The sequence below is a fragment of the Leopardus geoffroyi genome, chromosome E1 (genome assembly GCF_018350155.1).
Source record: "Leopardus geoffroyi isolate Oge1 chromosome E1, O.geoffroyi_Oge1_pat1.0, whole genome shotgun sequence".
Classification (NCBI taxonomy): Eukaryota; Metazoa; Chordata; class Mammalia; order Carnivora; family Felidae; genus Leopardus; species Leopardus geoffroyi.
In genome coordinates, this window is record NC_059330.1 from 59,609,262 (window position 1) to 59,636,289 (window position 27,028).

At 55.8% G+C, this 27,028-nt stretch overlaps 1 protein-coding gene across 6 annotated transcripts in view; it reads left to right on the forward strand.

The window, feature by feature from the left end:
• RPTOR (regulatory associated protein of MTOR complex 1) overlaps positions 1 to 27,028 on the forward strand; it is a 334,714-nt gene that overhangs the window by 205,656 nt on the left and 102,030 nt on the right. For all 6 annotated transcript variants that reach the window (XM_045489812.1, XM_045489813.1, XM_045489815.1 and 3 more), the window contains 2 exons: positions 18,994 to 19,094; positions 19,660 to 19,804. In XM_045489812.1, the coding sequence (XP_045345768.1) occupies positions 18,994 to 19,094; positions 19,660 to 19,804 (246 nt within the window). The remainder of the gene's footprint in view (positions 1 to 18,993; positions 19,095 to 19,659; positions 19,805 to 27,028) is intronic.

A 27,028-nucleotide genomic window follows, 5' to 3' on the forward strand; every position in this document is an offset into this window, starting at 1 on the left:
GTGCCGTGGCCGTGGAACTCCTGGCCACACGCAGACGTGAGGTCCGCTGGGCCGGGACTTGACATCGATCTTGCCTTTTAAGGATTCTGAGCCCTTTCATTGTGCATCTGGTTTTACTCTCTCGTTTCCCCTCGCCACGGGGTAGTGCCTGTACTCGAGAACCTGTCACCTCTGAGTGTGACCGTGACCCTGGTCACTACACCCCTCCGACGAGAGTGACAAGTCATGACACAGAGATGAAACGGAGAAAACGGGCCTGAGTTACTGGGTTTTATTTCCTTAATTTAATGACCTACAGAAAATAAGAATAGCGTCCGTCTCTGCCCCCTGCTTCCCTCCCGGCGCCCTTGCTCTGAAGGATCTTCCTGACACAGGTCCGGTGAGTGGCCACGCCTGACGTACGTGTCCCACGCCCACACGCCCTCGCCTGCCATCCCCTGGAAGCTGTCCTTCCTCCGTGGATGGCTTGAGTGAGGGGAGGTCTCCAGGGCCACGGCTTATTAGGCTCTGAGCTCAGCCGATGTCCTGCCCTGCCGGCTGGACGGCGGGTGACTCCCATGTCACAGGACCCCAGGCGGCGGGCGTGGAGGCTGGTGGGGGCGGTGAGCCTCACCTCGCTAGCACCGTCCTGGGGGCGGGGGGCAGCGCCTTCCCCTGCCGCCGCGAGTCAGAAACCCGGCCTGAACCCTGTTGTGTCGTCGTGTCGTGGTCCTCTTTGCCATCCCTGGGGAGATGGATGGACAGGTGTCGCCAAATTGCTGCATGGTAATTCTGTAACAAACGTGGTTTGTTTCAAGCAGCTGCCACCGACTCCTCCTCCGCACAAGCCTCCCTTGGATAGCGAGGGTTAACCCCTTCCCAGCCCCTGCCACCTTTGTCAGGTGTGCAGAACATGTGTTGTTGGGGGTCTCAACACAAGAGCGGAGAGGGGATACAGGCGGTGTGTGTGTCTTGTAATTACTTAGCGATCTTTAAAGCCGGGGAAGGAATTTGTTTTCTCATTAAGCTGCCGTGTCGGGAAGTAAATTAGAGCGAACCTTCCTTGAGCACCCCCAATTTCTAATTATCTACGTGAACCCGGCAGCCTGATAAATAAGCTCGCTGCCTCTGGGGCACGTATTTATATTCCGAGTCCTCAGAGAGAGCGGCAATGAGATCCATGCCTGGAAACTCAGGGACATTTTTCAGCCCTGAGATCAAGTAATGAAACGCTTAAACGACACTGGAAATGTTAGGGCGCTCAGGAAGCACAGGGGAGCCCGGGAGACGGTGAGCCTCACCCGCGGGGCTGTGAGTTAGCATTCTGATCACTGCAGGCACAGAGCGCACTGAAAATTATTCATAATTAACATCTATTGTGTCAGCAGCATATTTTCAGGAGCTAACAGCCCTGTGTCTAGGGTACAATGAGCTGTCGTGCCCCGCTCCCCGCCCCGGGGCACGTGCAGCCGTGTGGCCGCTGCCGAGCCCAGGGACGCCAGGCTGAGGCCAAAGCCTGGATCCAGGGGGCGGTTCTGCTCTGACCCCTTGAGCGATTTGTCAGCTTTGCTGCAATCTCCATGTGTAAGAGCCCCTGTCTTGGCTGCGCCCTGTGGGGGGGCGGGGGGTGGAGGGTGTAAGAGGATGTCGTGAGCTGTTGCTTGGGAACACAAGGCAACCATGGTCCTTCTGGCTGAGAGTCGGGAAGGATAGCCGGGAACATTTATTGAGCACTTGCTCTGTGCCAGGTGCCATATCAAGGGCTCTCTGTGTGTCAACTCTCACAGTCCTTGCTAGAACCCTCTAAAGGAGTCGCTGGTGCTGCCCACGCTCTAAGGAGGGGAAACTGAGGCACAGGGTGGGCAGGTCATCTGCTCAGGGTCTCTCCGCAGGGGTGGGTGGGAGCAGGGGTTTGCCAGGCAGGCTGCCTGGAGCCCGTGCGCCGAGCCTCGCCGTCACCCTGCAAGCCAGCGTCCTCCGAGGCCCCCACGGGCAGAGGGTCTGCAGGGTCACTGCGTGGGCTCGGTGGTTGCGATTAGAGTTTTCTCGGCCATCAGGTCGCAATCGTGCACGTATATGGTGTCTGGAAGGAAAGCGACCGAAAGACACCAGTCTTCATTCACAAAGTACCGTTCTTTCCAATGTGAATATATCGTGCCGGCTGGTGGAGGTGGAAAATCAGTAATTCACGAACGCCTGCCAGTCACGGGCGGGATGAGGAATGACTCACTGGAAGCTAATCTGGAGGCGGAGCGGGGGTCGCTGGCGGGGACGCGGGGACACTGTGAGCTAAGAGAGCAGCAGGCCCCCCGCGCCCCCACCGGAGCATCGTGAGTCAGCCGCGCCCCGGAGCACCGCCGCTGGGGCCTCCCGCTCAGAGCCCTCTGAGGCCAGTAAGGGGAAGCGGGGACGCCGGGTCCCCTGTGTGTGGGACACACCCCGTCACGCCTCCCTGTCTGTTGGGATTGGCCGGCCTGACGGAGGCCGGGCCCTGGGATGAGTTTGTGCCGAGCCACCAAGGGGGGAGCATGAGCAGTGCCCCAGGCCTCCCTGGGGCACCTGCACTGGCCACTCAGGGCCTCATTTCCTTCTCTCTGACACCAGCGTCCTGGCCTCGTCATCAAAACGGACAAAACAGCGTGGCGCCTTTCAAGGCCCTCCCGCCCACCTGTGCCTCTGTGCCCTCCAGCGTCCTGAACAAAACATGCGCCCGTGCCTAAGGGAGGCCCTCGCGGCCGAGGTCCAGGGCCACGGCGGGCCGGGTAGGTGACCCGACGGGTCGCCACGGCCGCGTGGGGCCAGAGGGCATGGAGGGGGAGGCGTGGGCTTCTGCCCAACGTGCCCAAGCCAGCGCCCAGGCCGTTTCTGCCCGTGTCCGGGCGGGCACACTCCCGTCCTTCCCTCGCCCGATCTTCCCGTCAGCCTTCCTCTGAGGGCTGGCCGCTCGAGGCCCCACTCTCGCAGCCGCTGGCGCCGTGGCATCGGGCAGAGGGGGGCGCAGTGGCGCTAAGCAGCTCTCCCGGAGGTGCGCCCCTGACACAGGACTGGGCACCACACGGCCAGCCCACTGGGAACCAGTGACACCTCCGCGGGCCTTGCTCTGCCTGGACGTGTGAGACGCCCTGGCGGGTGTAGTCCACGGGGTCAGACACTGGATGCCGAGAGGAAGGGATATGGGGACTTACTGGGGGTCACTCGCAGATGGACAGGGGACTTAGGGTCACTCGCGGGTGGTCAGGGGACTCGGTGAGGGTCACTCGCGGGTGGACAGGGGACTCGCTGGGGGTCATTCTCGGGTGGCAGAGCCCACATCCGCCCTGTGTCCTGGGGTCCCTGCCCCCTGTTGCCTGCATGGAGGACGTGCCTGCCCTCTCTGACCCGAGGACACCAGCCTCAGAGCTGCACCGGACAATCTGAGCTCGGAAAGAGGGTTTCACAGGGTCAGTGCTCAGAACGCACCCACCCCGCTCGAGCCGCCTCTCGGAGCCGGGCCCAGATCACTGTGTCAGATGCGACCGAGGCGTGGGGGTGGGCCCGGATTGCCCCGGCCTCACTTCCGGGGTGCCGCGTGGCTGCGAGGAGATGCCTCCTGCCCCCTGCCGGCTGGCAGCTCGACATGAGAGGTCACCGTGCGACCGGGCAGCTCCGGGCACCGTCTGTGGAACCGTTCACAAGGATGGCCTGGGCTCACCAGCCCGCGGGTCGCGTACTCGGAGCCGAGGGTCGGACGCCCGGCTAGAGGTCAGCCTCCTCCCCTGCGAGGCCAGCGTGCCGTGGGCAGTCAGTGGACGCCCATGAGCGGGTGGTGGTTCAGTGAGCAGGAGGCCCTCGCCGTCTGGAGACCTGGGCCCACCCCCGGGAGCAGGAGCCCGGCTGGCTTCCGAGGGGAGGGGCCGCTGGGTCTGGGCGAGGAGCACAGGTGACGCGGGCTCCTGAGTCTGCCTTCACCGCAGCGTCCAGCAGAGGGAGCCGGTGGCACAGAGCCGCGGGGAGGGCCGTCGCTGCTTTTCCCTGAGGAAGGCGGTCAGCCCGGCCTTCTGCAGGGACACCTGGGGCGTCCGGGAGGCTCCTCCTCCTCTCGCAGGTAGCAGGAGCCTGTGCGGCATGTGACGCCAGCCACCCCCCCCCCCCCATCTTCGTGACAGCACTGTGCTCCCGCCCTAGCAACTGCAGGAAGTAGGGGAAAACGATGGAGAAGCCTTCGGAAGCTCGGATACACAAGAGCAATACTGTTATGTGAGGTAGTGAGAGAATTTGCTCGTGGACCCAATACCAGAACACAGAATTCCGTGTATTAACCTCACGGTGTCCTAAGAACTCACACCTACGAGCGCGGAATTGGGGCGATTCGACAGAACGCCAGCCCGTGTGGGGACGGTCAGGGTTGTAGTAAACTGAACTTGATTTGAGTCAGCTCTTCCGAGTAACTGCTCCCAAACCAGAAGGGTCCCAGAGGAGGGATGCCTTGGGGATGCGGCAGGGCGCAGAATGGCGCATTGGGCGAGGGGCACCTTCGGGGACCCGCAGGGGAGGGGAGGAGACTCTGGACGACACGTGAGTGTCTTCAGATCATTCAGGAGTCGTGACACGGCTGCTGCGTGTGACACGTTTCTGCAGGGTGCCAGGTGCCAGCCCCAGGGCCACCGGCGGAAGCTTCAGAGACGGCGGTCTTAGCGCAGTGAAGTGGCCCTCGGGGTCAGAGCCGCCCCCCTGAGAGCCGGGCCACGGCAAGCGAGGCTCACGACGCACCTCCCGCCCACACAGCACTCCGTCACGTGGGGAGAAGCGAGAAATCACTGGCTTTCCCAGTGGAAAACACTCATTGATTTATTAGGGGAGCGAAAGGGGAAGGGGAAGGGAGAGAATTCTGCATCCGAAAGGTAGAATTTTAATTTAGTTTGATTTAGGACGAAGACGACAGTAAACGGTTCGGTCCCCTCCTGCCTCTGCATCGAGTCCGTGCAGAAAGCATGATGTTTCACAAGGGAAGTAAAACGTACGCAGTGGTGTTTTCTGTAGCATCGTTTATATAACCAAGGAAGGCTTTGGAGGGTTGCTCCTTCTGTATCTGCTCGGCAGCTTTACTGGGTGTTATTTACAGACCCGTCCACGTGTTCGATGGGCTCCAGAAAGTCCACCAACCCGAGCCGCCGTCACCACAGTGGCTGGATTCCCGTCGCTCTCGTGACACCCCTCGTGCCGCCCACGGCTAATTCCACCCCTGCCCCCGCTCCCGACACCACCAGTCCTTCTGTCCCTGTGGATTCGTCTCTTCCGGACATTTGCTAGGAATGGAATCCTACAACGTGGTCTTTTGGGTCCGGCGGGGTTTTGTTTTCTTGTTTTCCCCGCTTAGCATGTTTCCAAAGTTCATTCGCGTTGTGGGGTGCTTCCGTGCTGCTCTCTTCATTGCTGAGTAGCCCCCCCCCATCACTGGCCTGTCCGTCTGCGTCCCCGTCGTCATTCACTGGCCGCGGGGGACGGGCTTGCTGCGAACGCCCGGTGCCAGCCTTCGTGTGCACATGCGTGTTGGTCGGGGCTCACGGTGCCTTCGTGTTTAACTTCTGAGAAATTGCCACGCCGTCTCCCGGAGCGGCTGTACCACCTGCGTCCCCATCAGCACGTGACTGTCCCCGCCGCGTTCATCGCCATTGGCCCGCAACCGTCGCCATGGTCGTGGGCGTGACGCGGTGGTTGTGACAGGTGTCTCACTGGGGGCTCGTCACAGCGAGCATCGTCTCCTCTGCCCACTGGCCACTGTGTGCCTCCCCAGTGTCATGTCAGAGCCTTTCCCCTGTGCTTTCTCTGGGTCTTTGTCTCCTCATGGCACGTAGGCCTCACGTGTAAGCTCTTCTCAGATACAGGAAATGCAAATATTCTCTCCGAGGCCACCTTTAAGTCCCAAACATGAACATGCGGCACGTTCGTAAAATTACCGTGTTTTTTTATATTAATCTTAGGAGTTCAGTTTATTGGGGCAGTTCCAACATCTTGGATTTAATTTACTTTAAAACTATTGGGATTTTTTGTGATAAATATATAGGAGCAGCTGTATTTCCTGGGCACTTGCTGTGTTCCAGGGTCTGTGCTAACTTGTCATGTGTTAATTCATTCCACTTTTCCGTCTCGCCGTAGAGGTAGGCGGTATAGAGCAGGAGACAGAGTCTCAGGGAGGTCAAGTAACCGGCCGGCAGTCACACAGCTACAAGTGGCAGAGCCTGACGAATGCACCCAGGTCTGTCCCTTGTCTCTGGACTGCGCATAATGTTGAAGAATTGTCTAATGTCCCACAGGTTCATGCGCAGGTGTTTCAGAGGCAGGAAAGGTTCGGTTTGGTTAGGGACATATCAGGAAAGGTCTTATTAAGGAGGTGGCATGAGTTGTATGTGTCAAGGTTTCTGGTCTCCGAGGGTAGATTAGACATGGTCAAAATGAAATGAGGGAATGTCTGTCGTGTGGAAGAAGTGACCGGTCAGCTCGGCCGGGGCACAGGTTCCTGGAAGGGGAAGGGGGAGGGGGAGGAGCTGGAACACCTCTGCCAGAAACCTGAGAGGAAAACGGCCTAGAAGTTCCAAGAACAACAAACACAACTGGATCGTGTGTTGGAGACTTTTATTTGTTTAACAAACAGAAAGAGACAGAATTTTAAAAAAATAAAAATAAATTTTTTTTTTTTTTTACATTTATTTATTTTGAGAGAGACAGAGACAGCTTGAGCCGGGGAGGGACAGAGAGAGACAGGGAGAGAGAGAGAGAGAGGGAGAGAAGGAGAGAGGGAGAATCCCAAGCAGGCTCCACGCTACCAGCTGCAGAGCCCAATGTGGGGCTTGAACCCACAAACTGTGAGACCACGACCTGAGCCGAAACCAAGAGCCAGACGCTCAACTGACCGAGCCACCCGGTAGTCCTTCCGAGCACCAGCTTGGAGTGACCTTGGCGTTTTGGTCCCCACGTGGACTGGAAAGGTTCGTTCTGGCCAGCTAAGGACCCACCGGGGGAGGCTGGTAGCAATCTCTGTTAAACAGCAGATGTGTTACATGCTGAGGAGGCAAGGCCCACCCCTCCACCCCACACCCATCGCCTCTCTTTCCCCTTCTGTAGACCTGTAGGCCAGATTTTTACAAAGAAGGTCACTGGTGAGGATGCCTCCGCATGTTCCAGAAGAGACATCTGGAGAGACCGAGCCAGAAAGTAGCTGAGTGCCTCAAGGGGAGACTGCCCCCCAGGATCCATCTGGACCAGGGGCGTGCGTTCCCTGGATTTCATTTGGATCAGGAGGGAAGTGCTCCCTGGGATTCATCAGGATCAGGGAGGAAGGGTTCCCCAGGATTCATCTGGCTCAGAGGCAAGTGTTCCTTAGGATTTGTCTGGATCAGGAGGGAATTTGTGTGAATTCTGTCCCCTGAATTCTGTCAGTTTAGAAGCCGCCTTTCCTGGGGCACTCGGGTGGCTCAGTCAGTTAAGCGTCCTACTCTTGATTTCGGGTCAGGTCATGAAGTCACAGTTACGGGTTCAAGCCCCGCATCAGATCAGGCTCTGCACTGACAGCATGGAGCCTGCTTGGGATTCTCTCCTCCCCCACCCCTGCTCTCTGCCCCTCCCCTGCTTCACTCATTCTTTCTCTCTCTCAAAATAAATAAAGAAAACCTTAATTTAAAAAAAGAGAAAGAAAAAGGCTGCTTTTCCCGAGCACGACAGGCTTCTTAGCAGCTTCCCAGAGAGCTCAGCTTAGACACTGTTCCCGCGTCTGTAGCTCTCAGGAAAGAGTTCCTCTTAAGATCAGTCTTGGCAGTGGGAAGTCCAAAGAAAATCAGCTTTTCCAGAAATGCTTCAAAAATAAACTTAGGCTCAGGTTTATTTCTTACGGGTTTTGGAATCTGCACTGCTTAATAAAAAACAATCTGTTTTCATTGTGTGAGATAAACATGTTGAATAAGCAAATGGGAAACTGCTTTTTTCCTCTCTTTGATCCCATGTCTCCCTTTGATTTTTGTCTGCAGCCTCCAGAGGGACGCGTCCCAGTACTTGGTGCTGTTGTTGGCTGCTCCAGGGATGGGCGGTAGTTTATCATTCTGTAATAAATTCAGTGAAAGGTAGATCATCTCCAGTGTTGTATTAACTCCTGCTCAGCACTGAGCCACGGAAACCGTCACTCCTTTTCCTCTGGAATCTGAAAATACATTTTTCATCAATGCCAGTTGCTTCCCAAGTAAAGATTAGCAGTTTTCTAATCTGTGGGAGCTGTTAAGCGCAGAACGAAAGGGGGCCGAGGGTAGCAGCACTGCGCGCATAAACGAGCTGATTTAGAGACTCAGTACAGAGTTTGAAAAATCATTAGAAAACAAGCTGCCTGTGTGGGTTAAAAAAAAAAAAAAAAATCAGCCAGCTATTTAGAGGTAGAATCATGTGGTTTTCTAATCTCTGACGTCCCTCGAGAGCTATGTTGACCATCAACATTTTTGATAACCCTGAGCCAATGCCCTCCTGGAGAAATTAACAAGAGCTTCATGAAGTCAGTGTTTTTTAGAACTGCAGGTCATGTTTTATTAGTGGTTAAACCAGTCTGGTGGGCCACAGCCTCTGTTAAAAAAAGAAACGGAGAGAAAATATCAGTGTTTTCCTAGTGACACGAATGTTCTTTGCTTGTATCGTTTGAGTGTGTACATTTACCCGTGGTTGTCTATGAGTGCACGTGGCGTCACCGTGCATAACACATTTCTTACTGGGGGTCGTGCGTGCAAGTCTGGAAGTGTGTCGGGTTCACTGGAGACTTGACATAGTGGTCTCTACTTGTCCAGCTTTTGGGTTGTCCTTAGGGCTACCGAGGTCGTCCCTTTCTGTCTGTAATCCCACACCCTTGCTCTGCCGTTCCCTGACACTGTTAGGGTTCCCTATAACCTGCTGCGTTCCTAGAGGAGTTGCTGATGCATGCATCTCAACTCCCTCCTCTCCTTCAAAAACTAATTTTGACAATTCATGGCCATTTTACTCTAAATTAAAAGCCTGTTCCCCCTTTTGACCGCATGCTTTGCCCTTCAGAACTGCAGAAGGACAAATTAGCCATAACTGACTCCCCCTTCCTGGTGGAATGAATGGAAACTTTTATCGTTGAAAAACGTCTCTCCATCTCCAATAATGCCTTTGCCATAAAGTCCACTTTGCGGGACAGTTGATTCATGTTTGCAAGAGTGTATGTTTTTCATCCGTGTCTGTATTTAAAAAAATTTTTTTAACGTTTTATTTATTTTTGAGATAGAGAGAGACAGAGCATGAACAGGGGAGGGTCAGAGAGAGGGAGACACAGAATCTGAAACAGGCTCCAGGCTCCGGGCTGTCAGCACAGAGCCCGACACAGGGCTCGAACTCACGGACCGCGAGATCGTGACCTGAGCTGAAGTCGGCCGCTCAACCGACTGAGCCACCCAGGCGCCCCTCATCCATATCTATATTTAAGCAGGTATCCTAATATATGTGTTTCTGAATGTTTATATATATTTATTTAAGGTGTGTATCCCCCCCCCACTTTTTTAGGACATAGCTGACTTTTGTTTTTAAATCCAGTCTGAAAATCATTGACTTCAATTGAAGTATCTAGTCTTTTTATAGTTAGTGTAATAATTGACATGTTTGAATTGAAATCTGTTCATTTTGTTTTCCTCCATTTTTTTTTTTTTTTTTTTTTTTTTTTTGAGAGAGTGTGTGTGCATGAGTGCAGGCAGGGGGAGGGCAGAGAGAGAGAGGGAGAGAATCCCAAGCAGGCTTCACGCTGCCAGCTGCAGAACCCAATGTGGGGCTCAGTCTCACAACCCTAAGATCGCGACCTGAACCGAAATGAAGAGTCAGATGCTCAACCAGCTGAGCTACCCACACGTTCTTTTCCATTCCTTCTTTTTCTATCTTCCTGTCTCCTCCTCTATTGTCCTCTTTTGGATTGATCTAGCAATTTTACTACTCCTTTCTCCCCTTCTATCACCTTATTGATTATACGTTCTTTTCCTTTCCAGAGCAGTGGCCTCAGTGTGTTTTCTGTAAGGGGCCAAATAATACACACGTCAGGCTTCGCAAGACACAAAGTCTCTGTCTTGTATTCTTAGTGTCAACTTGAAATCGTAAAGAACGTTATCAGTTCATGGGCCAGAGCAAAACAAAAACAAAAGCAAAAAAAAAACGGGCTACTGGCTGCATTTGGCCTCAGACCATAGCCTTGGGGGCCCCCAGCTTATTAAAGTTGAATGTTGATTAGTGCTTTTACCACTTCCCAGACAACACAAGGACATGAGAGCACATTAACTCCACTTACACGGGCACAGGTATCGCCACATCTTTTCTCTGTACGTTCTTATCTCCGTAAGTATCTCCATACTAATATTCAGTAGTTAATGCTCAGCTGTGCTTTACACCTTCCGTTGGCCTCCACTCCTTCCTGCGTCTCAGAGCATCGTTCTGAGATCACTTCTCTTTCCCGAAAGAACTCCCTTTACAGCAGGTTTGCAGGTGAAAAATTCTGTTCTTATTGTTTGAAAATGCCCTAGTTTTCCCCTTCATTTGATTTTTCACTTTAAAATCATCATTGTTGAACGGCAGCTTACATTCAATAAGGTGAACTCACTTTGTACAGTTTGATGCGTTTTGGCAGGTTTATACACCTGTGCAACCCCCTTCACTCAAAGCATAGCCCAGAATTTCCCTTGTACCTTGTTCCGGTGAATCCCCACCACACTCCCAAACCCAGGCAAACACTGATCGGCTTTGTCCTGTCGTTCCTTAGGTTTGTCTTTCCTAGAGCGTCGTGTAAATAGAAAATTGTAACGGATTCTTTCGTGTCCGGCCTCTTCCTCTCAGTGTGGTGCCTTTGAGATTTACCCGTGCCGAGCGAATCAGCAGTTCACTCCCTTCTTGTTGTGAGTCGTACTCCGCTGCGCGTATCAGAGTCTCGATCCGTTCTCCTGTTGATGGAAATCTGGGTTTCTCCGCGTTGGTGGCAGTGAGCAGACCTGCCAGAGATACTCACGCACCGGTGTGTGTGTCACTATGTGTTCGCTTCCCCGGGACAAGGGCAGAATGGCCGCGTCGTCTGGCAGGTGTACGTTTGGCCTGAGTCAGAAACTTCCCAGCCGTTTCCCACAGTGATCGCGTTCCCACCAGTAACGTGTGAGTGCACCAGCCGCTCCACGTTCAGAACAACACTTGGTTGTGAACCAACCTCGTCTCTCAACTTCAGCTGTTCTGCTGGATGTGTGGCACTGTGTCCTCGTGATTTTAATCTGCATTTGCCTAATGAAGCCGAACACGCGCTGTGGCCATTAATTTGTATTGTTTAATAAAACATATGTTTATGTCTCCCATTTTTTAATTGTGTTGTTTATCTTCAAGAGCCCTTTATATGTGTTAGATGAGTCATCATCAGGTTTCTGTCTTTGGTCCATCTGACTTGGGTTTCCATTTTCACAACAGTCTTCTGAGACCAGAAACCTTTCATTTTGATGAAATCTGATCTAATAGTTTTTTTCTTTTACGATTTATATTTTCTATGTTGCGCCTAACAAAACTGTGCCTGTCCCAGGGTTGTGACGATTTTCTCCTATTTTTTTTTCTGAAACTTTTACAGTTTTAACTTTTTTTTTTTTTTTTTTAATTTTTTTTTTTCAACGTTTATTTATTTTTTTGGGGACAGAGAGAGAGCATGAACGGGGGAGGGGCAGAGAGAGAGGGAGACACAGAATCGGAAACAGGCTCCAGGCTCTGAGCCATCAGCCCAGAGCCTGACGCGGGGCTCGAACTCCCGGACTGTGAGATCGTGACCTGGCTGAAGTCGGACGCTTAACCGACTGCGCCACCCAGGCGCCCCTACAGTTTTAACTTTAAAAAAAAAAAAAAAAAACAAAACAAAACAGGCTTTGTTTTTTTCATAATCTCCACACCCGGCATGGGGCTCAAACTGAAAATCCTGAGATCAAGAATTGCATGCTCCACCAACTGAGCCAGCCAGGCGCCCCTATGGTTTTAACTTTTATGTCTAAGTTTGTGGTCCATTTCAGGTTAATTTTTGCACGTGGTGAGCAGTGAGAGTCAAGGGTCATTTTTTTCCATATGGATTTCCGGTTCTAGTTGTTTCGGCACCGTTGTAGAAAGGCTGTCTTTTCCCCATTGAAAAAATGCCTTTGACAAAAAGCATTTAACCGTAATTGTGGAATTCTTTTGCCCTGTCCTGTTACATTGGTATTTATGCCAGTGCCATGATTCTTGTAGCTTTATGGTAAATCTGTTCCTTTTCTAAATGGTTTTGCTGTTCTAACTCCTTGCATTTCCATGTAAATTTTAGAAACAGCTCATCGGTTTCCGGCCAGCCTGCTGAGACTGTTACTGTGATTGCACCGAATGTGCACATCAATTCAAGAAATACCGTCTGCACTACCCTGAGGCTTCTGATCCATGAGCATAGTATACCTCCCCGTTTGTTTAAGCCTTTTAAAATGGACTTCACAATGCCGTGTAGTTTGTTGTTGTTTCTTTCTTTTTTATTTTCATCCCATGAACTCTGGCATCAAACATCTCTGGTTGTGATAAATACAGTACAGAGTGAAGTTCTCTTTTGAGTAGCCTGGTCATAGTGATTCAAGGGGCTTCTCCGAGGGTGTGTTTTACAAGCAGATACATCTTACGATGAAGAAGTCAGAGACAGATGCTTGGAGGTCACTGTGTAGGGGCCAGTGGGGACCCCTCGTCTTCCTTTTTTCCTTTTTTTTCTTTACACTATCATTTCCATGGAGGCGTTTAAAGTAGATGAAGGAAAGGTGTATCTTGCTATATTTTAGTTGAATATGAAATGATATAAAGTCAGGGGCGCCTGGGTGGCGCAGTCGGTTAAGCGTCCGACTTCAGCCAGGTCATGATCTCGCGGTCCGTGAGTTCGAGCCCCGCGTCAGGCTCTGGGCTGACGCTCAGAGCCTGGAGCCTGTTTCCGATTCTGTGTCTGACGCTCAGAGCCTGGAGCCTGTTTCCGATTCTGTGTCTCCCTCTCTCTCTGCCCCTCCCCCGTTCATGTTCTGTCTCTCTCTCTGTCCCAAAAATAAATAAAACGTTGAAAAAATAAATAAATAAATAAATAAATAAATAAATAAATAAATAAATAAAGTCATTAAATAATGTGGTTTTCAAATACCTCCCTTTTCAGGAAGACTTGCTGTGGCCTTCCTCTTACTAAAGAAAAAAAAGGTTTGGTTTTTCCTTATTATGCAGTAGTGTTTTCAGCATAGATATATTGTTAAGTACAGAGAAGCAGAGAGAACTTGAGTCATTTATAACCCTCACCATACCAAGATAGTCACTATTACTACCCTGGTGCACGCCTGCCCTTCCAGACTTACTTTCTAGGTGTTTTTGTGGGTGTTTTTAACAAAAATGGAGCATCCCTTTATGTAGTGTTATTTCGGCGTCTTTAAAATTACTTGATCTTGTGCGTGAAGACAGGAATGTGTATCCTGTGGTCCCTCCACGACGGGATTGGGAAGGATTTGTGTTATCTGCGTATCACCGGAGTGTTTCAGTGAGTTTGCTTCGTCCTCTTGGAAACTGTAGTTGTTCGCTCAACATTTTACTTACACAGGGCTTGTGATCCCTCAGGGGGATTCATTCCTTCGCTCGTCAGATATGCAAGGGGCACCTGGTACATATCAGCCGTCTGTGCTCAGCGCTGGGTGAGGACAGGCTGGGCTGCAGCCCCCGTGTCCAGCGGAGGCGTCTGTGGGGTCGCGGCAGCAACCAGTGGGCCTCGGGGGAGCCCCAGGACGGGAGGGGCCCCCGGGATGTCCTCCGTGAGCAGACGGGCTTAAGGACTGCGTGAGGGTGGTCTGCACAGGTTTGGGGGCACATGGAGTCTTTGACAACGGCAAGTTCCACGTAGCTGGACTGTGGCCTATTTAGTGAAGGAGAAAGCTTGAGAGAAACAGAAAGCAGCCTGAGAAGAGTAAATATACAAGCGAGACACAAAATCTCCCCCACGCCCCACGCTGCTGGGTTGTGGGGTGCAGACACTACAACAGGGGACACGGTCTATGGGGTGGGGCGGGGGGAGGGGCGGGGAAGGAGGCCGGCCGTGTGCCCACCGGGTGGGGTCTCCGCCGGCCCCGCACTGAGCGGGAGGGCACAGGTCACCCCGTGGAGGCGCCGAGGACTGGGGAAGAGCGGACCCTGTACCCCCGCCGCGCTCAGCCCTCAGCCGGGGGACCCCATCCCGACAGCCCACATGGGCTCTGGGTGCTGGGTGCCGCCCTCCTCCCTGCCCAGCAGCCAGGCTTCCTCGCGTCCGCGAGGGCCTCTCTGAGCCGCCGCTGTGGGTGCGGTCCTTTTACAAAGGGGGAGGTCACGTGAGTCACAGTCGCGGGCCATCGGGGTCATGCTGGCACTCCGCCAGCGGCCATCAGGTGATTGATTTGTATCGAGGGAAGGGAATTTATCATCTGCTTGTAACGAGCACACACTGAGCAGTGGGGAATAGATGAAAAGGGGAGTCACTAGCAAACAACAGAAACGGGAGGGCAGCCACAGAGGGGCTCAGCCGAGGCCGTCGGGACAGGAGCGGCACCATGGACAGCGACGGTGGCGCTCTGCTTGTAAAGATGGAACTGGGACCTGGTGCCCAGAGGACGGGGGGGGGGGGGGGGGGGGGGGGGGGGGGGGGGGGGGGGCAGGCTGAGCCGGTGAACCGAGTCTGTTTTTTCAGACTGCGAGGTAATGGACCTGCCCAGCAGGGTGGGGGGAGAAGGGACTGGGAGCTAGTTCAAAGTTCAGTGTGTCAAGGTGGCGATCATGGGTGGTTCTGAAGCCAAGTGGGAACGTTCCACCTGACTGCACAGGGCCGTGCTCTTGCCCTCGCTTGCCCGCGGCCTCACAGAGGCCATCTGTCTCGGGAGGCGGGGGCAGCCAGGAGGCCGGGAGCCGCCAGCCCCACCCGCGTTCCCCGTGAGGTCTGTTGGAGCAGAGTAGCCACAGAGTCATTGACAAAGACACGCCACGGGCCATCGCCCCGCGTGGCGTGAACTGCAGCGGAAGAGCTGAGGTCCAGCAAAGCGGTTCAGCAGCAAAGGCAGACAAAAGCGGTGTGTGGCAGAAGCTCAGAGACATGAGCGGTTGGAGAGCAGGTGAGCTGTGCCTCTGAGGTTTTGACCTTTGGTGAAAGCATCTGCGTGGGCCCCGACGTGGGGACACAACACGGGGAGAGATGGTGGTAGTCATGGAGGTGAGCCGTGAAGACAGGTGAGCAAAGGTTAGGGAAGGAGGCAGACGGACAGACACAGACCAGGACAGAGTGCCCCGCCCGACTGGTGGGTCTCGTGGGGCGTGAACTTCTATGTGATTTTGTTTTCCTCTGGACAACAGAAGGAGCCTTCCGGTGTTCAGCACAGGCCACTGGGAGTGGAGGCCAGGGGACAGGGAAGGACAGGGGCGGGGAGGTGTCACCTCCTCAACAGGACTGCATGGACTTCTACGCTTTCCTCGTCATCGGGGCAGCCGGGGCCGCGTGGGAACACGGCCCACACCGTCTCTACCAGGTCCGGGGTCTGGGTGGGCCAGAAGATGATGCCTAGGATGGGGCCGCGTCAGAGGCTAAGTGACGTGTTCCCCGTGCGGGGACCGTTGTGCTGATTACAGAGATGGCAGAGGGTAGCAGACAGGCGTCAGGGAGGGAGAGTGTGGTCCAGGAGGGAAGACCCTCTCATTCCTCATGAGAATGGGGGTGTGGGTCCTGACGAGCAGTTACTGTATTGCCAGGGCTGGGGCGGGAGGTCGCCAGTGATGGCCTGGGTATTGAGGTCAAGGATCAGAAAGCTGTAGGTGATCCCAGATACTGGGGGAGATCAGGGTATCTGGTGACAGCAGTGGCGGGTAACGAAGGGTGTGGGGCGGTGGCCCGCACTCTTGAGGGCAATCACTGTGGCCGTCTGCTGTGTCTTCCTCTCAAGTGCTGCCCGTCTGACTCTAGACTCTGGTTTGCACGTAAGGTTAGCCTCAGTGACTCCAAGCGGAGACACAGATGCCAGAAGTTACCCCGATGCAGCCCAGCTGGGACTCGAATCTGGGCTTTCTCTTCTCCCAATTCAATGATCTGTTCCTAAACTGCAGCTTTTTATGCTTTTCTCACAAAAGCTAGCCTTGATTAACACTGTGGATTTAAATTTTGAAAGAACTACCTTGATTGTCAATGAAACCCTTTGGGGGTTCGGAGGAGCTCTGTAATGAAGTGTGGTCTTGGGTTTGACCTTCCGTGCTGCTCCGTCCCTTCCGTGGCCCCGTGTGAGCCGTCTGGGGTCCAGGTGGCCTCCAGCATACGCTGAGTTCTGACGTTCTTTAGGATCTGATACAGAAAGGAAAACAGAAACAAAAGGTTTCTGAAGCGATTTAATTATTTTTAACGTTTGTTTTTGAGAGAGAGAGAGGGTGGGAGACAGAGGATCCAAACTGAGCTCTGGGCTGACAGCAGCAAGCCCGACGCGGGGCTCGAACTCGGGAACCATGAGATCATGACCTGAGCTGAAGCTGGATGCCCAACCGACTGAGCCACCAGGCCCCCTGAAGTGACCCGACAAGTGGGGGAAGTTGGTTCGTTCCACTCTGCCCTCCCCAGTACCCATCCCAGCCTGCCGTGTGCAGAGGCGTCTGGGACCGATGGGCGGGTGGGTCAATTTGAATGATGCGTGGGTCTGTCTCCGTTGGTCGGCAGGCGGCTTTGTCTCTGGCTTCACGATGAGCTTAGTGAACAGGACCCATGGAGTTTCCAGACGGTAGCGGGAGGCTGCTTTTGCATTTATCTGCTGGTGATTGTCACAAGATGAGGATTTTTTAAGCCACCAAATACACACTGACCGTAGCCTCACAAGGGTTGGCCTTGCCACCTAGGCCTCGCAGCCTAGCCACGCACCCACCATGGCGGAAATCTCAGCAGCTCCGTGCTCCTGGGGTGCGGTGTCCCTTTACCCAGGGGATCGGACCTCTGTGCTGCCTCGCCTGATTCAAGACGGCCTGGCTCGTGTCCCTGACGCGCCGGGTCCAGGTTTGCAAACAGACCTTGGTCAGACTCTTCCAAGAGTGCCTTCCTGTCGCCCGGCAGCCGCCCCTCCCCCAGCACGGCCACCAGGGGCTTGGGCGGGGGGTGGGGAGACGAAGGAACCGGGGCTTGGTTTGCTCCCCATCGCTCCAGCGGGGGACGCCCCGTGCAGCAGATGCCGACTGCACGCCCACGTGAGATGACAGCGGCATCCCCACAGTCCTGCCTCGAGGCCGTGTCTTCTGGCCCCGCCCGCGTCGCGTCCTGGGTGGTGATGGCTGCACACAATCTGTCTCCCTCACTCGATGTTAGAAAGCGTGCGTTTTCCCAAATCGTTAAAATATTCATAAGCGGCGGTCTAAGGGCTTGAAGTAATTCCACGGGGTTGTTCCCTAACCGACTCGTTCCTCCTGTTCTGGTGACGTGCCTCAGTTCTGACTTTTTGCCCCTGTACATACGCCGCGTGTCGTGTGTCCCCGTTCCTCGTGTCCAGTTTAGGGTTGCTTTCTGGAAGCAGACTCGCCGATGTGAAGGACGCAGGCGTCCCCCGCCTTCTCAGGTCTGTCCTTTCCCGACCGGAGGTGCCGGCTCCACCCCCAGGGCGGCCTGTGCCGGCTGGTGCGTGCCTGATTCCTGCCGTCCAGGTCGGGTGTTTTCTTCCCGTCCTTCGAAGGGGGTTAAGGCAGGCAACACGCCCCTCGGCCACCTTGCTGGAAGGCCTGTGCACGTGACCCAGCCTGGCCTCCGACGGACGCATCTGTGGGGTTTTAGTCTCGTGAAGGCACTGCACCCAAGACGACGTATGAATCCAAAACTCTGAAGTCTCGGCCCGAATAGGCTTGTTGTGGACATTAAACAGGCGGATGTTTGTGTGGTGAAGAACCAGGCCTTGCACAAGGAGAGGGCCGGTGCCATTTCAGACAGGAGCATCAGTGCTTGGGGCGGGCGCCAGCCACACCCAGTCCTCTCAGCAGGGGCGGGGAGGGGGGAGGCACCCCCTCCATCCCCAGAGGGCAACCACGTGATTTGGGCTGGGGTGTGAGTGTGGTGTCCATCCACCTGGAGGCTGAGGTCAAGCTCATGGGCCGCGGTTGGCCAAGCAGTGCTCCCAGGTGGACACCAAGGCCCCAGGGCCCCCCGGTTGGCAGAGCTCTGTGCACGTTGTCACATGTGGATGCCAGGAGGCGACACGGAGGCCCCGCATTTGGCACTTCTCCTGGACTCTGCCCCCGCCGTCCCTCGACTGACTTGAGTCTCTGTGTTTCTTTCTAATAAACGGAACCACAAACGTGACAGCGTTCACTGACTCGCGCGACTCCTCCTGGTGAGTCCTCCAAACTGAGTGGTTCGGGGACCCTTGGAACTTGCGGCTGGCGTCCGACGTGTCGGAGGTGAGGGCCGTCCTGGGGATGTGCCCTCTCACCTTGCAGTTTGGAGAACTCTGAGTGTGTTCAAAAGAGCGAACCCGTGGCAAGACATTCAGCCGCGGCGTGTCTGCGGGTCCTAGACAGCGGGGTGCTAGACCAGCACCTGGCCCCAGAGCAGGCGCTCAGATATGTGACGGGCGAACGGAAGGGAAGCTGACCTCAGAAGACGGGCTTTCTCCCCCAGCCCTCGGGTCCAAAGTGCACTTCCACGGCCTGGAGCCACGGGCTCCCCTGTAGCAGATGCCCCGGCTGGCCTGTGGGGGCAGGAGATCAGCCATGGAAACCACGAGACTGGTGTGTGTAGCCGCTGGGTCCGGCCCACGCGTCGGGGGACCCCAAGGGGCTCTTTGTGTAGCCGTGGAGGGGAGGACAGTGAAGATGGAGGCCGAGTGCGCGGGTCTCCACGTCACGGGCGGGGCCGGCCTCCCCCGCCTCTGCCTGCAGTGTTGCGTCTCCCCCCTTCGCCCCACATCTCCCCGCACCCCTCTTCGGGGGCCAGGACTCTCTGGGTAGTCACTAATGAAAGCACCCCGTGTCTCCTAGGATCCCCGGCCGGCTGAATGACCGGAGGACCCCTCTGGGTGAGCTGAACTGGATCTTCACAGCCATCACGGACACCATCGCCTGGAACGTGCTGCCTCGGGGTGAGGCGGCGTGGGGCAGGGCAGGGAGGCGGCAGGGCCGGGCCGCCTGGGGCCGGGGAGGGCAGCCACCTGGTGGGAGACACTGGCCCATGGAATAAGGGAAGCGAGACAGAAGCAGCGAGATCTTGTCAGGAAGGAAAGCTGGGGGTGGGGGGGGTGGGGGGCAGCGAGAGCCTCTGGAGGTTTCCGTGAGCCACAGCGCATCAGGCACCAAGACGAGTGGCAGACAGCGAGCTCCACATGAGCACTCGCTCCGACGTTACCGTGTTATCTTCTAGGCAGACTCAGGGCTCACCTTTCTTCATAAAAATTGGCACGGCCCGTATTTCTTAAAACCAGAAGTGTTCTGATAAGACTTGTCTGCATTTTTTCTGTACTGACTCTCTAGGGTTTGGTGTTTGCATCTGTGTGAGTATATCTGTGTGTGCATATTGCCAACAGGAAATGTGCGTGTGAGTCCCAGCTTGCTTGTAAAAAATTCTTTTAGAAGGAAATCTGTGTCTTTGGCTTTCAATGCTGGACGTGAGTCACCAAAGGTACCTTTGTATGTTTTATCTGCCCCCAGATCTCTTCCAAAAACTCTTCAGACAGGACCTGTTGGTGGCGAGTCTGTTTCGAAATTTTCTACTGGCAGAAAGGATCATGAGGTCCTACAACTGCACTCCCGTCAGCAGCCCACGCCTGCCCCCCACGTACATGCACGCGATGTGGTAAGTGTCCCCGGCCGACAGTGCCAGGCAGTGTGACGTTCTCTCAGTGGCTTGGTTTCTGTCCATTTCTGCTGTGGGACAAGTTTAATGGAATTACGTGAGACGAAATAGGAAGACTTGCCACCAGGCTCGGAGACCCAGGCGGTGCTAACAGCTGGCAAAGTCCTGCCTAAAGCTCCCCGCGCACAGGACACGTGGGTCCCCTCAGAGTTCAGAGGTGCAGGCGCCTTGGGGTGTCTCTCACGACCGAGCGGGACCAGCGGCTCCAGGGGCCTTACGATCCGGCCACCCGGGGCAGGAGAGGCCCGCACACAGGCTTCTGACTCCGCAGAGACCGGTACCGAGAAAAGAAAATGCCAGCCGGGCTTAGGAAGTGTGTCCCACACTGTTCCATCGGATTAAAGCTGTTGGATTCGTGAGCAATTAATTGTAGGGTTACTTCACACAAGCACACGCACGTGTGTGTGTCCAGACACACATACACGGTCGCACACACACGTACGTGCTCACACCGCACACGAGTGAGATTACTATGACTCTGGCTTATAGTTTCCCCCCAAATCGGACGGTTGCGACTTACACTGCCAGTAACAGGAGTAACAACGGTACTCGTGTGACGTGTCTTCTACTCGGGCCTCCCATTGATGGCGTTTGGTTTCTTCCCGTCCCCTTGCTTCTGTAACACAAGCGGAATTTGAGGCAGTGCTAAAACGGGGCGATAGCAAAGGTGTCTGTCCGTGGGAGAAACTCTAATACAGATAGTTAAAAACAGCCATTCACTCAAGGTGTATCTTCATGGTCAGGTTTATTCCAGCTAGTGATTTATTTTTTTAAATACGTGCATGACCACTTTCCCGTGGTGCTGAAAACGTGGAGAGCCAGGGATGGGTTCCCCATCCACTCGGGAAATCAGGAAGTAAGATTCTCCTCTGTGAGGGAAACGGGAACGTGCCGTGTTGGCTGCTAAATGATTCTGTGCGTGTCCATACCCGCGTCCGGTGTTTACAGGGTAAAGCAGAATGTTGCCATGGGGACCACAGGCGGCGGGGCCACCACAGTCCCCACGTGGCAGGCGGGTCACGTGTGCAGAGTGGCCCCACCACGCTGCAACTGGGAGGGTGTTTGAAGGCCTTTATGGTGCTCAGAGTGAATAATTAGAGTGAAGGTGGACGTTTCTGGAAGAGTGGCTCCTCAAAACTGCCTAGGAAGAAAAGTGATGTCCTAAGTCCTATTTCTCCCGAACCAGGTTTTTATAAAACACGTATTGTAAAAAAGGGAAGAAAATGGTGGAAAAGCTGCATGAGGTCAGTGCCACGGCTGGTCTTGGCAGGAAAACTGGTGAAGCCACAGGGAACGGGCGTCACACCAGCTGCGTGGAGCGGAGGGCCTCCCGGGCCGCCGGCGCTGCTGGCCGAGCAGGCTCCCCGGGGCGCGGGGCACCGCCTGTCAGAGAGAGGCGGCCCGCGTCCTCCCGACACCCCAGCACGCTCCTCGAGCGCATTTTCCAGTGAACGCGCACCTCTCTGGCTGTAGAAATGCCTCCCGTGAGCTGGCTCAGCTGCATGGGGGGAAGGCCGCTGGCTGCGCGGAGAAGATGGCAAAGCCAGGACGGAGCCGGGCACCCGGGGAAGGAAGCAGGTGCAGACGGCCCCCCTCCTCTTGTCCTCCCGGGCTGCTGTCCCAGGATTGGCCTCCTAGAACGTTTCTGAGTTCGTAAGAACGGCTTAAGATAAGGTCCAAAGCCCAGACGTGACGGCAGCCCCGTGTGATCCCGCCGTCACCGTTAAGGACGGCTTTCTTGCCAGCGCCGAAGGCTAGGAATGTGGCCCTCTCTTCCGCACGGTCAGCACCCCCGAATCTCATAAAGCACATCTGCGTTTGTCCCAGAAACACGAGCCATACAGAGGTCCACAGGGGCCCAGGGGAACGCGGGGAGAGCCTCACGGGATCCGAGGCAGGCAGAGTGGCTGGCAGCCGTATGTGTGCCCCCGGGCCGTCCCCCTCCCCTGGCCTGGCCTCCCTGAGCACATCAGGGCCCCTCTGCGGCTGGAACGTACCCTGGACGTGGGGTCTCGTCTGGTCTCAGCCTTCGCGGCCCCCATTGCGCGGAGCGCCGTCCGGCCTGCTGCCCTCCCTTGCTCCCTGTACGTGGGATCCAATCGTTGGAGCTGGGGCTCCGCGAGGAGCAGTCTCGTGTGCTGGAGCCGGACCTGGGCTCCAAGGCCCCGTGCTCGACCGTGAGTGAACGTGGCGGGCCAGGATGCCGCAGCGCAGGCACAGCTGTCCGGGGACGTGCCCAGAGCTATGCATAGGGGCAGGACAGGTTGTAGGGGTCGTGGGTGAGCCACCCAAACGGGCCAGGTAGAGAAATGCGCCCGGCTTTCCCGGCTTCACGCCAGGCCCTTGCGCCAGGGCCCCTCGCGTCACCAGCACGTACAGACGCTGGCCTGGCCGGGCCTGCGTTCGGACCGCCTGGGGTCCCGGTGCTGTGCCAGCTGCTGTTACGGGAGGAGACCACTGTCAGGGTCGTGGACCGTAAAAGGGCAGCTTTTCAGAAAACGTGCAGCGGGTGTAGTATGGCCCAACTCCCAAAAGCGCGTTCTCCGTTTGGGCAGAATTTAGAGGTGGTGAGCCTGGGAGGGCTTCGGTTGGCAGGAGTCTCTTTGTACCTTGTCTGCCCCCGTGTCCACCGGTCCTGTGGGAGCATCCAAGAGGGAGCAGTGTGGGGCGAGGGGCAGAGGGCCAGGTGTTGACCGCAAGCCTGCATCATTGACACTCAGCTCCAGGGGGCAGTTTGGGCCCAGAGTAAATTTTTAAGAGTAGTCATAAATTCGTATTTTCACGTCCAATTTTCTTATTTTAAAATGTTGATAGCCAATATAGTATTTTTTTTTTTTAATGTTTCTTTCTGAGAGACAGAGCGGGGAGGGGCAAAGAGAGGGGGACACAGAATCCGAAGCAGCCTCCAGGCTCTGAGCTGTCAGCACAGAGCCCGACGTGGGGCTCAAGCTCACAAACTGAAATCGTGACCTGAGCCGAAGTCGGACGCTCAACCAACCGAGCCACCCAGGAGCCCCACCAATACGGTATTTTTCAAAAAACTTTCTGAGGGCCAAACGCAACCAACAGGGGGCTAGATGCAGCCTGCTGGGGACTCTGCATGAGTCCGGGACCACGGGTGCCCCGGGGAGTGGAAGCAGGGGGTTCTGCACCTTGGTGCCCCCGGGGCCCCTGAAGCCTGGTAGCCATGCAGGTGGGGAGGCATCGGTGGTGGCCCGGGCTCTCCTTTCGTGAGCCCACCCTGCTTCACCGTTGGCCTCGAAGGTCCTCTCCAATTGGGATCTTTTTTGGAAGGGCTTGATATCATGGCCTTCTATCTTTATATGCTGAGAAAGGCCATGCAAGTAAATCTGCAGGGTTCTCTTGTAGGAATCAGCGGTGATGAGATTTCCAGGGAGGAAATCATATGCGTACAGCACACGTTTCCTCCAGGTAGGGTTTTCCTAATGACGGTGCCGGCGTGAGGTGTAGCCAAAGAGTAAACATTAGTCAATCCCATTAAATGTTGAAAATTATGCCATTAACCTACTTTGATCAGGACTTGGATATGAAAGCAGCCTTGAGATTTCAAGTAGAAAATGCTCGTAGAAACATAATCAAGCAGCAGTGGCCACCACAGCACCTGGAGACACGGGCGTTTCCGGCCAGTGCGAGAGTTCACTGAGCGCACAGAAGGTTCAGGGGGACTCGTTTAGTGGTAAATACACCCCCCACGCACACCCAAATTAGGAGTGGCCACAATGTGTTTTAAGTTTAGTTAGAGCACGTGCATGTGCGTGAGCAGGGCAGGGGGCAGAGAGAGAGGGAGAGAGAGTCCCAAGCAGGCCCTGCACTGCCAGCACAGAGCCCAACATGGGGCTTGAACTCACAAAACCATGTGGTCATGACCTGAGCCGAAGTTGGCCACTTAGCTGACTGAGCCACCCAGGTGCCCCGTGATCGTGGTTTTTCAAACGCTGTTCCCAAGTTCCTTGTCAAAAGTGACCTAAGTCCTAGTCCCCGCGCATGGCCTGGCTTCCCTCCAGCTGCTGCTGGCCTGCGGGGCCGCCTTGGATGAGCCTTGCTTCCTGTTCACACCCAGGGGCGTCTAGAAGACCCACACGGACGGGCTGTGCTTCCTAGGGGAGTGTCCACAGTGACAAAGTCTTGGTCCCGCACACCTAAACAAATAGCGTCAAGGCGGGAAGAGAGTGTGAAGGTGATGCTTGTAGGTTTCCACTCTCTCCCGGGCTTTAGGGAAATGCTCATTTGCACTTGCATTTTCCTGGGCCCCACCCCGGCTTTGGCTCCGGCTCCTGCGTTTGCTAAGGTGGTTTCTAAGGAGATGCTCGCAGAGGGACAGCCGTGCTTCCCAGAGTGACACAGGGCTGCAGCTGTAGGGTTGGCCGGGTTGGCCCGGCTACCGTGTTGTAGATCTGGGGAGGAAGGGACCACCTGGAGACAGTGGGGGTCTTTATTTCTTTATAAAATCGTTCAGAGTTGTTTCTAAGTCAGAGGTCAGAAACACTGGGTGTCAATACCAGGTCAGGCCCCTGCGGGTGGACTGACCCGGCTACGGTGGGAGTCCTCCTCCCCTGGGGGTGGTTAGAAGCAGCGGTGGAAATACAGGTTAGTTGGTAACGCAGAGTCTGCTGGCTTCACGAAGGAGAGTCTGTCGCTCGTTCCATGTGGCCTAAGCGTGAGCCGCGGGGACCCAGGCTTCCCGCCGCCCCGCAGTGGCCATCCCCGGGGGCCCAGCTCGTTCCTGCTCTCGCCGGTGTCTGTGTCTCATGCACCTCATCCGGGGGGGGGGGGGCTGGGAACGCGGCAGGTCCCGGGTGGCCGGCGTGCCGCTCACACCCCCTCCGTGCGGGAGGCGGGAGAGCAGCCGTGAGGGACCAGGCTGTGGTGTCGGGCGCAGAGTGGGGAGGACGTGAGGCCCGGACGCCAAGATGGTCGCGCTGCGCTGGGCTCAGTTCTGCTGCGTTGCCTGGGTGCTCGGTGCTGGCGTGGGCTTGCGGCGGAGCTGGTTCGGTGACGAGCCGCGTTAGAACAACGCCCTTGGTCTTTCCGTCCCTCCTCGGAAACAGACCAGAGCTGCTGCATCCCCAGGGAGCACACAGCCAGCCGCGGCTTCAGAAAGAGCTTCTGGAATAAATGATGTGCCGTCTAGTTACTACAGCGCTTGGGTGGTGATGGAGAGGTTGAATTTTGAGCGGGGGAGGGAGGGAACAAGGCCCAACAGAAACCGGGGTTAAAACACAAGGTAGTCTGCACTGGCACTTGGCTTCGGGAGGGGCGCTAACGACGACGGGCGTTCGGCACGGCTCCTGTTTAATCTCTGATGTGAAGCCGCCAGGGGCTCGTTCTCCTTCACTTTCGATTTCTGCAGGCCGTGAAACCTCGCCTCTCTCCACGGTAGTAACCTGTGCCTCCCGTCTCCATCGAGGGCGCCTCGCCCGCTGCGCGGTCGCTACAGATGGAGGCCGCGCGCTCTTGGAAGGCTCCCCTCCCGGCCCACTCCCTGGGCGTCTGCCATCACAGGCCCGTTTCCTGAAAACCCGAGCTCCTGCCGGCACGGCACGTTTTCCCGGGCAGTGACTCATCGAGCTGCCTCTGCCCCACGCCGCGGGGATCCGCTCGGCTGGCCAGGCTGTCGCGGCGCCCCCTCCCGCCGCAGTGTGGCCGCTTCGCGGGCTGTGGGAAGTGCGAACGCAGACACCTCCCGGGTTGGCCCCTCGCCACGGCCTCAGACTTCCCAGGACTCACAGTCCCACTCTCCCCGAGCGAGAATCCAAATTAAGACGCCAAGTTCATTTTGATCTTAGCCTAGAAAACGCAGCCGGTTTCAGCCAACCGGTGAGATGCCCCGGAGAGAGCGCCACTCTCGAGCTGCCGGGCTTTCGTGGGAGCTCAGGTCCCCGAGCCGACCCTTTCAGAGGCCTGGAGAGGGTCACCGGGCCTGCTGCAGCTGCACACATGCCACCGTCTTCAACGCCGTGGGCCAGTCCCTTTCCTCTGTCCCCCCGACAGCCGTGCCCCTCTGTCCACGGCCCTGAGCAGCCTCCCTGCCTCACTCCCAGGAGCTCCGGGGCTGCTTGAGGACCCAGTCCCCGAGGGAGGGGCCGACCCTCGGGAGCTGCCTGGCCAGCCAGTGACCACGTGGCTCTCAGAAGGACTCTCAGAAGGACTGTCACCCTCAGGCCCCAGTGCAGCTCCGTGAGGCTTTCACTCTTTGGAGGGACCCAGTGGGTGCCAGCCACGAGACCGCAGGGTGGCCTGTCCCAGTGTGGCCTGGTTCCGCTGATCATCCAGGACACCCCCGCCAGGACCGAGGACAGCTGTGGCGGCGTTTTCACGGGAGGCCTGTCCTTGCCTCGTGATCTCGGTGAGAGGGGCTGAGAAGGACGTGTCGCCTACTCCACGCAAGCGTGGTTCCAGCCGCCCTAGACCCACGCCTTTACCTGCCCCCAGCTCGTACGCGCTCACAACTCCTCAAGTTCAAAGTTTTTATTAGGTTAAATTCAAGGAATTTTTATAGCACGGAATCGCGGTAATTGACTTTGTTTCTGTCTAACAAAGAGTAAATCTCTCCCTCAACGCCGCTGAAGAACCATTCTGCCTGCAGCCTGGCCACTTATTGAGCATATGGGAACTATTTATTGCTTGTTCTTTGAGGCACTTTTGATTATGTGCTGATTGCCTCTTAATTAGATTGGTGGGGGAAGGGTGTGCTTGTTCAGCGGGGGCCGGTCTGGGAAAACTGGAATATATTTCGTGTGTTTGAATAATGACAGAGAGCCTCCAGGCTGTTGTTTGTCTTGCGTGTTTCCCGTGTTCTGGCTGTTTACATTTTTCGTTCCTGATTTGGTCCTCCCTGGGGACGTGGAGCAACGGTACCCCATTCCCCACGATCATGTGGGGCCATGAGTCTAATAAATGGCAGGTGGAATCCTGCCTCTCAGGAAGTGTCCTGGGAGAAGGGGTGGCCGTGCTGGAAACCAGATCCGCATGCCGGCCCCCACCTTGTCTCCACGAGAAAGGGAAGGGAGAGCAGGGACGAAGGAACCTCGTGTCCACGGCATCCACGCTTCCCATCTGTGGCCATAGAGAAAGTGAGGTGATCGTCTGTGTCAGTTCAGAGCTAACGCCGAATGCCACGAGCGGCCCTCATTCCTCGGCGCC